The sequence below is a fragment of the Macrobrachium nipponense genome, chromosome 4, assembly GCF_015104395.2.
Source record: "Macrobrachium nipponense isolate FS-2020 chromosome 4, ASM1510439v2, whole genome shotgun sequence".
Taxonomy (NCBI): domain Eukaryota; kingdom Metazoa; phylum Arthropoda; class Malacostraca; order Decapoda; family Palaemonidae; genus Macrobrachium; species Macrobrachium nipponense.
The window spans coordinates 95662042-95672041 of record NC_061100.1 but is presented as its reverse complement, the minus strand read 5'-3'; the positions used below and the strand labels follow the sequence as shown (position 1 = coordinate 95672041).

Genomic DNA, 10000 nt, shown 5'->3' with positions numbered 1-10000 from the left:
AGGGGGAAGGGGATGGGGAGAGGAAGGGAGAGGGAAGGGAAGAAGCTAGGGAGAGACATGGAAGGGAGTGAGATGATGGCACATCTAAATTAACATCAACACTTGATCGTAACAAACAAACGTTTCAGAATTTTAGTTTATATATATACATGTATACTCGTATATATATGTATATACGTATATGTATATGAACTAATCATTACATTCAAATTCATACATTAATTACACGTAACCATTTAAATGGACCATTAATTATAAAAAGCCATCTACATGCCAAGCACTCTTCCTCAGAAGGAAACGCCAATTTATAAACCAAGATGATAATAAGAGGGAAAATAACATTATTTATTTATTTATATATAGTATATATACATATATATACATATATATAGATATATATATATATATACTATATATATATATATATATATATATATATATATATCATATTATCCCATAAGGATCAGTTAAACCCCTCATATATAGACCTATAAAAATATCATTGTTGCGCTTGAACACTTTTATGCCTTATCGTTCTAATCTTAAAATGTTTGAATTTCTTCGTCGCTAGTAGTCTGTGAGACCGTGTAGCAGTTTTACACGAAAGTTAAAGAATGACTTCAGATGGTCGAAAGAGTGAAAATAGAAAACTTCAGCAGAACGTGGGTGCTATTATAGGATTCCTTTTGTATCAAATCAATAGATGCCTCACCTGAAAAATACATAATAATTATTTGTCCAATAATTGTTTGTAGGGGGGTTAGAGCCGTCAGTGCAACTTATGCGGTGCATTGTAGGCATTATACTTAAGGTTCTTTGCAGCGTGCCTTCGGCCCTTAGCTGCAACCCCTTCCGTTCCTTTTACTGTACCTCCTTTCATATTATCTTTCTTCCATCTTACTTTCCACCCTCTCCTAACATTGCTTCATAGTACAACTGCGAGGTTTTCCTCCTGTTATACCTATCACCCCTTTTACTGTCAGTTTCCATTTCAGCGCTTAATGTCCCAGTGTTTGGCCTTTGGCCTAAATTCCATATTCAACTCAATTCAACATGATAAGAGTTTGCTCATACATATGACTAGAAATCTAGACATGTTTTACATTCAGGGTTTTTTACAAATTAAATACTTAAGTTCCTGAAAATACATAAAAATCACTGATACACCCTCCGGTCATCGATTTGTGTTTTCTAGGGAAACTCGACGTCCTACGGGGCCGCGGTTTGTTGCTTTGGATAGTGAGCGACCGGAGGGCCTACTCCAGGATCTTACAAGCTTACAAGCAGAAGGAATACTTTCATTTTGGTCACTAAGGGCATTGCGTTATTGTTAGTCAGTTATACGCAATTGGTCAGTCTTAGCAACATTTTATCGTGGTCATATGTGTTCCAGTACTGGATTCCTCTCCCAGGTTACCGACAGGGAAATTTACTTCCTAATTGATCACACCTACGTAAAGGATAAAAATTGGTTTAACAATCGATTTGAAGGGTTATACGCATTTTGCAAGTAATTATTTTATGTGAAAGATAGTTTTTCGTTTTATTTTTTTCATTTTTTATTCATTTATTTTTTTTTTTTTGTGGGGGACTTTCTTCGCAACAGGTATTCGCATGCAGTACAAACGACACAGGATTTTTATCCTTTGTCCGTTTCAACATCATCTAATCTCCCAGTCTTGGAAAAAGAATTCCTCACATTTTCCCCAGCTTTTGAAGAACATTTTTCCACGTGGATGACTGACATTTACAACGCCAATCTGAAAGCATTTTCCCCTTAAAAGTATCTTTACAATCATAGTGTTTATCTGTCTCTCTCTCTCTCTCTCTCTCTTTCTCTCTTGATAATTGCAACATGTCAGCGATTAATAAGAGCTATCCTTCAATGTAAATAAATGCATGGTGTACATATAAAAGGAAAATAAATATATTCCCTTTTAGTCACACAGAATAGATGACCCGCATTTCAAAGGAAATAATCTCGGGACATTCTTGCCCAATTGAATTAAATGAGACTTAGAAATAAATCCAATATTCATGCGGCAGAAAAAAATCAGCCGTTAACGGTATGAAGATGCAATGAAATGAATTGGAGAAATGTGTTCACTAATGACAATTTACACAGCTTAAAAAAAGACGTCATTGAAGTCCTGATCTCTCCTCTGTGCGCTGGTTCGAATCCACGAGAGGACGAAATTATTATCGACTGAAAAAATCCCCTTCTGTTAACATATATGAAAAATATATTAATTCCGAGGTAGAGCGAATTGGATATTAAAGGGCCTTTGTAGCTTAATGCATGGATATGAATCACTGTGATGAGAATAAATTCATATGTATGTATATATATATATATATATATATATATATATATATATATATATATATATATATATATATATATATATATATATATATATATATATAATATAACTGAATCACGAAAGTTTGGAACGTGATAAATCCATAAATAAACGTATAAGCCACGAGGGAAAGATAAACAACGGAGTTTCTGCAAGACCTTTCGACTCAACGTACTTTACTTAGCTAAAGGACGTGGAGTCGAAAGACCTTGCAGAAACTTCGCTGTTTATCTTTTCTTCGTGGCTTATACCTATTATATATATATATATATATATATATTATATATATATATATATTATATATATATAATATATATATATACATATATATATATATATATATATATATATATATATATATATATATATATATAAGTAGGAATATGATAAAACAGAACTGAGTCTTATATCCCACAAAATAAAAATCACGAGAAACAATATATAATACAAAAATGCCACATGAGAACAGAGATATAAAACTTTCACTGAAAGAGAAAATGAAATAAATGTGAAGTATGATTGGCTGTAGAATATTTGCATGGTGTATTCCGTGAGAATTCGCACCGTGGAATGTGCCCATTAGACTGTGAATCTTCTTAGGCAATCGAGTTCCAAGCTCTTATAAATTCCGCACTGAGATTAATTTTTTTTTTCTTCTTTCCGAGCGCCTTGCCGACGAGTCAGGCGGCTGGAACTGATGTGATCAAGTGAAATATCTCCACGTTTCTTGTTACTCATTCCAGGATAACCACCCCCTACCCCCCCCCCCCACCCTATCTGTCTCCACCAAATTCAAACACACTTTCCACCCCACCCTCACCAACTCAACTCCTTCCATTTCCTTATACCCTCTTTTCTGGCTGTTAACGTTTATACCCTATTTCCAGTTGCTTTCCTTCCTGCTAAGCCTACGTAAACGGTTTAATGCTCTTAATGCATATGTATTTCTGACACATTCACAAAAAAAATTTCTTCTCTCTCTCTCTCTCTCTCTCTCTCTCTCTCTCTCTCTCTCTGCCATTCAACACGATCACCAACTTCATGGTTCTTGTTTCCTCTTCGCACTTCCTCACCTGCTTTTCTCATCCACTAAATGGAATGATCACCGAAAGGGAGATAACGAGATTCATTTGAATCTGGCTAATGGCCGAGATCATTTTCATGATTGCTTCAAATCAAACATCTCCTTCATGGAAACGAATGATATTGAAACCCCATCGCTAATTTGTTATAGATTACCGCGACTCGTGATTTAAAATTTTCACGTAGATTACAAATTAGCATTTAGTGTGGAGAATATTTGAGTACTTCAGTAAAATGAGGACAATGGAACTTTTAGTTTTCAGCAGAAGAAAACTTTTGAGATGGCTATTTGCCTGTCCGTCCGCGCTTTTCTGTTCGCCCTCAGATCTTAAAAACCACTTGGGCTAGAGGGCTGCAAATTCATATGCTGATCATTCACCCTCCAATCACCAAACATACCAAATTGCAGCCCTCTAGCCTCAGTAGTTTTTATGATCTTAGGGCGGACAGGAAAAGTGCGGACGGTCAGATAAATGACATCTCAATAGTTTTCTTGTACTGTAAATTAAAAGTTCCATTATCCTAAGTTTATTTAAGGTTAAATCTAACCATGATCGTTCATCTGGCACCCCTATAGGTGCCAACAACACAGGATACTAACGAGTCATGGCTGAAAGCTTTTGGACCGAGGCTGAGAGTTTTGTGGGTCGTGGGTGAGAGTTTCATACAGCATTATACTCTGAACAGAAAACTCGATTGCGCGGAAGAAACTTTGGCGCATTATTTTACATGTTTTTAATTGTTTCCAATGCGATTTCAATAGACTCACCTATTCTAGATGATGTATTGCTCCAGTAAGATTTTAATGTAATAAAAATTAAAATCTAAACCAGAAATTCGCAACAAAAATCAGTAATAACTCACGTGGTAAATTTTCCTCAATCTGAATTTATAGAATGAAATCTCTTTCACTTTAATTCCTGATATTCATACATTATGTCCTCAATCATTTGTGTAATATATCCATTTGTAAATCAAATTTGTCGACCTTTTATTTATATATTTGTTATGTGCACGTCTTCGTTACATTCAGAAAACATTTCGTAGATATGGGACGGAACGTCTTAACAAATAGTGAGAAAACTATCAGGGTTAGTTTATATCCATTATGAGAGAGAGAGAGAGATGACACATACGAGACGAGAATGAGAGAGAGTGACGACGAGAGAGAGGATGGAGAGAGAGAGAGAGAGAGAGAGAGAGGAGAGAGAGAGAGAGAGAGAAAATTATTATAAATAAAGTGTATGATGAATACACCTCTACCTGACAAAATAATATTTCTCATTATTTGTCACGGTAAAATAGTGTTTTCCAATTCAAATGATAAAAATCTTAGCTTAAAATCATTCTGTGCTTATTAAGAATGTTGAAGTGCTATTTTTGACTTTTGCTGAAGGTTCATGTTTTCTGGCTTTCTAACCCAGGTCATCCATCAAACGCTTAACCGTCTCATAAAATTTTGAAAGATTGCTATTTTTTTAGGGATGTGGGACGAAGTTCCAGACTCGAATACTAAAAATGCCCTTCAGGTTTTTTTGGTTTCCCTTTTTTTTTTCTTTTTGCATCTACGAAGATCAAAAATTAAGTTGTAATCTTCCATCCCTTCCTAGATTATACTCAAGACCAACATAAATGATTTTCTTATTTCCGGACATCTCTCCCGGAGTCACCTCTTGTCTGGAGGTGTCACTCAGGATCCAGACTGGTCTGACAGCCTGGCGCTCGTCTTCGAGCATCTCCCCTTCTAGAAATATTTTCTTTCCCTCTTACTCATCCAGAGAAGATTCCAATAGTGCAACCTTTCACTGGCCTAATAAAGCACTTCATTCACATGCGTCAACTCTACTAAAGGTACTAATTAATGTCCAACACTGAACCTTTCCACAAATACATATATTATAAACTATTGGCAAACAAGTAAACATACTGAACCATGCATTAAGTTACATGACATGGCTATTTTGGAAGTTGTCAGTCATTTTTCTTCTTTGGGTTCGTATCTATATTCCCAACCATTTTCTAATGATGGGTTACCTACTCGAAAAGGAGATCGTTTAATACTTTCTTTATATCGTTAATTAGTGATAGAAAACGAAACACGAAAAGACTAATGATCAATGGAAACTTCCGGCCATAAAATGACTGTTGAGGAAACAGCTTTTTGTAAAATGTAATACGTATACTTTTGGCTAAGCATTAGTCTTGCATTTTCCTTGGCACTGTCGCCCTCGTTAAGGTTCGTGAATAGCTGCCGTCATAGAAGGCGATTCGTTTTCCCAGATTATCATTATCGGTTTCAAACAGTTAATTCTGTTTTTTTTATGTTGAGAAATTATTTATTAAAACTGCCAGGTTATGTATTTAATCGTTAAAAGGGCATTTAGGCAGACATTGATGAACAGGAAGACCGGCTGACAGCTTTTATCTACATAATACTATAGTTGATTCACGTCAACCGTGCATTTGATATCTAGGCCAGTCCCTTACGACGCTCCTGATTGGATGTTGATAAGCCATTCACAGTCTTTCTCGAGAGTTCACATGGGTAGGATCTATGTCCCACCTCTCCTTTCAAAAGTACCTCTCGGGAGAGGAGGAGCATGCATCCTATCCATGTGAACTCTCGAGAGAGACTGAGAGTTTCTAGCCCTGAGGCTGGCTTATCAACAGCCAATTAGGAGCGTCGTAAGGGACTGTCTCAGGTCTCGGATGCACGGTTGATGTGAATCTACTATAGCTGAACAACCCAGCACTGATAACTCTCTCTCTCTCTCTCTCTCTCTCTCTCTCTCTCTCTCTCACCTGTGTTCTGAAATGAGATATGATATACTAATAGGGTTTATTTGCTAATTCTATGGGCAGAACCAGCCCTGTTTTAGGGACGCCCTTCCCACCCCCCCACCCTTTGGTGCACTTTGGTGTTGGTGAAGTCTTACCTCCACAGTATTCTTTCCAGATAGTAAGTCATGTGATACCAAGTGTGGTTGAAATTGCTCAATGCGTTTCAGAGTTTATACTGGAACATCACACATACATATACATGATACATGTAAATATATACGTATATATATATATATATATATATATATATATATATATATATATATATATATATATATATATATATAGATTATATATATATATATGTATATATATATATATATATATATATATATATAATATATATATATATATATATATATATATATATATATATATAAATATATATATATACGATATATATACTATATATATATATATATATATATATATATATATATATATATATATATATATATATATATATATATATATACGTATATATTTACATGTATGTGTATGTGTGATGTTCCAGCATATTATATATATATATATATATATATATATATATATATATATATATATATATATATATATATATATATATATATACATATATATATATATATATATATATATATATATATATATATATATATATCTAATAAAAGGAGCCCATAAAAACACCAAAATGTAGAGAGAAAAGTACTATATTTCAGAGACCTGCTGTCTCTCTCTTAGGTATATGAATGAGAAAAGTTTACAGAAAAGGTGGTATTTATACCAAGAGATCCGTCCACAAGTAAGCCAATTTAGGTCACCCCCGCTGATGAATGGGAAACAGACAACAAAATTCCTTTTCTTGATGTTTTAATAATCAGAGACCCGACAGAATACAAATTTACCATATACAGAAAACCAACGTTCTCACTTTCATATATTCACTACTTTAGCTATCACGACATTACTATCAAGATAGGCGTAGCTAGCAACCTATTCTTAAGAGCCTTACGAATTTGTTCCCCAGATTTCCTGGAAAAAGAATTTGAACTAATTCGCAAGCAACTTTCGTCTTTAAAGTATCCTGACCATATAATTGAGAAAGCAATTCAAAAAGCAAACGTAATTTTCTACCGACCCCCTAAAGACAAGACCAGAGACACACCCAACAATAAAATAAAAATTCCTCACCTGGAGACGATTAAAAGAGTAACGCACACCCTTGGGAAATCTAACCCTTTTGCATTTACCTACCCAAACACCTTAGCCAAATCCCTGATTAACGTCCAACAAAAGACATCTCCCAAGGACTCTGGGGTCTATGAGATCCCATGCCAAGACTGTGACCAATCTTACATCGGATTTACAGGGAAATCACTTCCCCAGAGATTAATACAACACAAATGGTCAGTTAGGTATGGACAACAGAACTCGGCTATTTTCAACCATATAAATGAACATAACCATAGAATAAATTGGAATTTGTCACGTGTAATTTATAGCAGCAACTGCCGGTACAAGAGTCAAATGATGGAATCGGCCTTAATAAAAGAGAAGCAGGTAATGAACATCTCAAAAGGGCATGGATCTCAGATGTCGTCGACGAAGTCTTCATTCAACCAACGCTTAAGAAGATTAAAGGAAGATTATCAGCGGGGTGACCTAAATTGGCTTACTTGTGGACGGATCTCTTGGTATAAATACCACCTTTTCTGTAAACTTTTCTCATTCATATACCTGAAGAGAGAGGCAGCAGTCTCTGAAATATAGTACTTTTCTCTCTACATTTTGTGTTTTTTATGGGCTCCTTTTATTAGATGGAATTCTGTTGTTACAGAACATTTTTACCTGTCATATATATATATATATATATATATATATATATATATATATATATATATATATATATATCTATATTATATATATATATATATATATAATATATATATCTATATATAGATATATATATATATATATATATATATATATATATATATATATATATATATATATATATATATATATACACATTTATAGTGTGTGTGTATGTATGTATGTATATATAGATAGATAGATAGACAGGAATTTTTCGTTTTTTTTTCTTCATTCTTATCAAGATAAAAATCATAGTTAGATAGTCAGCAGGGAAGAAGATCAGAAGAAATCATATCTGGTAATTTACTCACCGTTAACAACGTGGACCAACACGGAGTCGGGTTTAGCGAAGAGCGGAGCACAAGTATAATTCCCCGAATCTGCTCGAACTGCTCTTGTTATATACAGTTTGGACATCGTCTTTGTCGGGGTTTTCTCCACCTGTAAAGAGGAAAACAGGGAAAGATCTTTTTTAGTTCATTGCTGGAAACTGGACACATCTGATGATATTTTCTCTGCATTTGAGGCAGTAATGAAAGAAGAGTTGAGCTGTGAATTTATTTGATGAGCAAACCTAAAAGATGTCCGTCTAAATAATTGAATGAATGAAATAATATAGAATTTTGAACCTTATGAATATCTTGAGAGAACGAACATATGCGAAATCGTCAAACGAACAAAAAAAATCAACTTTTAGAATTTTGAACCTTATGAATATCTTGAGAGAACGAACATATGCGAAATTGTCAAACGAACAAAAAAAATCAACTTTCTGAATCTATTTGATGGCATGGTATATGAAGAAAGAAGAAAATGCCGCCATGAGAAGGTTTATGCCATTTAAATGGAGTGAGGAAAAAATAACTTCTATGTTTTTAGACACAGATGAGAAGGAAATACAGCACCACTCATGAGTGAATTCTAGGACATTGCAATCTAAGGACCGATAAATGAAGGGCTGGTTCAGCGCACCGCCGAAGATGCCAAGGAATTACATCTCAACCTCCCTCTCGCTGAGAGGGAAATTACACCTTGTAATTGCAGAGGTCGTTGTCCTCAGATGGGCGTTTCAAGTCCATTTAGGAAAATCTCTCTTTCCATTATGTATAATTAGAGAGAGATCCAGAAGAGAGCCATCGGGGAAGGAATTGCTCGCTCATTTGGAGGCAGAGGCTGACGTTTCCTACCAGCTTTATTTCTTACTCTGCTCGACGCGATGGAGAGAAGGTTTGGGGCTTCAATTAGCCTAGATCTGCTCCCATGAAGTAGATTCCTTTCATTATCCTTTCAGCCATTTTCTTGATATTAATGTTTGGTATCATTATTTTTCTTTAATCTCGAATATTTTTAGTTAATTTAAGTCCCATATTTTTTATTTAGATTACATTACAGTAACATAAATATGTCTTTCCATTGGATATGTACTTACGTATGTATATAGAATTGTGAATATTTCAACTGTGAAAAAACAACCGACCTAGGGTCCTGTTATTAATGAATTCTTTTTTGTATCCCTAAAATACTGGTATTACTATTCTAAGTAAAAGCCAAGGCTCCATTAAATGTTACCACATTTTAGCAAATTAAATGCGTTTCATGAAATATTATATCCAGTATCACAACAAAGTTAAGAGAAATGCTTGAATTGATGTAAATAAGTTTCATCTCTGATATTAGATTTACATTATGCTAATATTCAGAGCTAACAATCATCCTATCTTGAGAATTGTCCTATCAATATTACTTATCCCGTCCAGAAAGTGTGACCATTAAGACAAGAGTCCCTCTGTCGAGAATCCTTGCTTCTGTTCCCCTTCCAAACCAAAGACGACCATCACGGTGAGGCTTTTGGTGATCAC

General features: G+C 34.5%; 1 protein-coding gene across 2 annotated transcripts in view; it reads right to left on the bottom strand.

The window, feature by feature from the left end:
* Positions 1 to 10000, bottom strand: part of LOC135211681 (uncharacterized) — a 130949-nt gene that overhangs the window by 9406 nt on the left and 111543 nt on the right. For both annotated transcript variants that reach the window (XM_064244945.1, XM_064244944.1), the window contains exon 7: positions 8453 to 8582. In XM_064244945.1, the coding sequence (XP_064101015.1) occupies positions 8453 to 8582 (130 nt within the window). The remainder of the gene's footprint in view (positions 1 to 8452; positions 8583 to 10000) is intronic.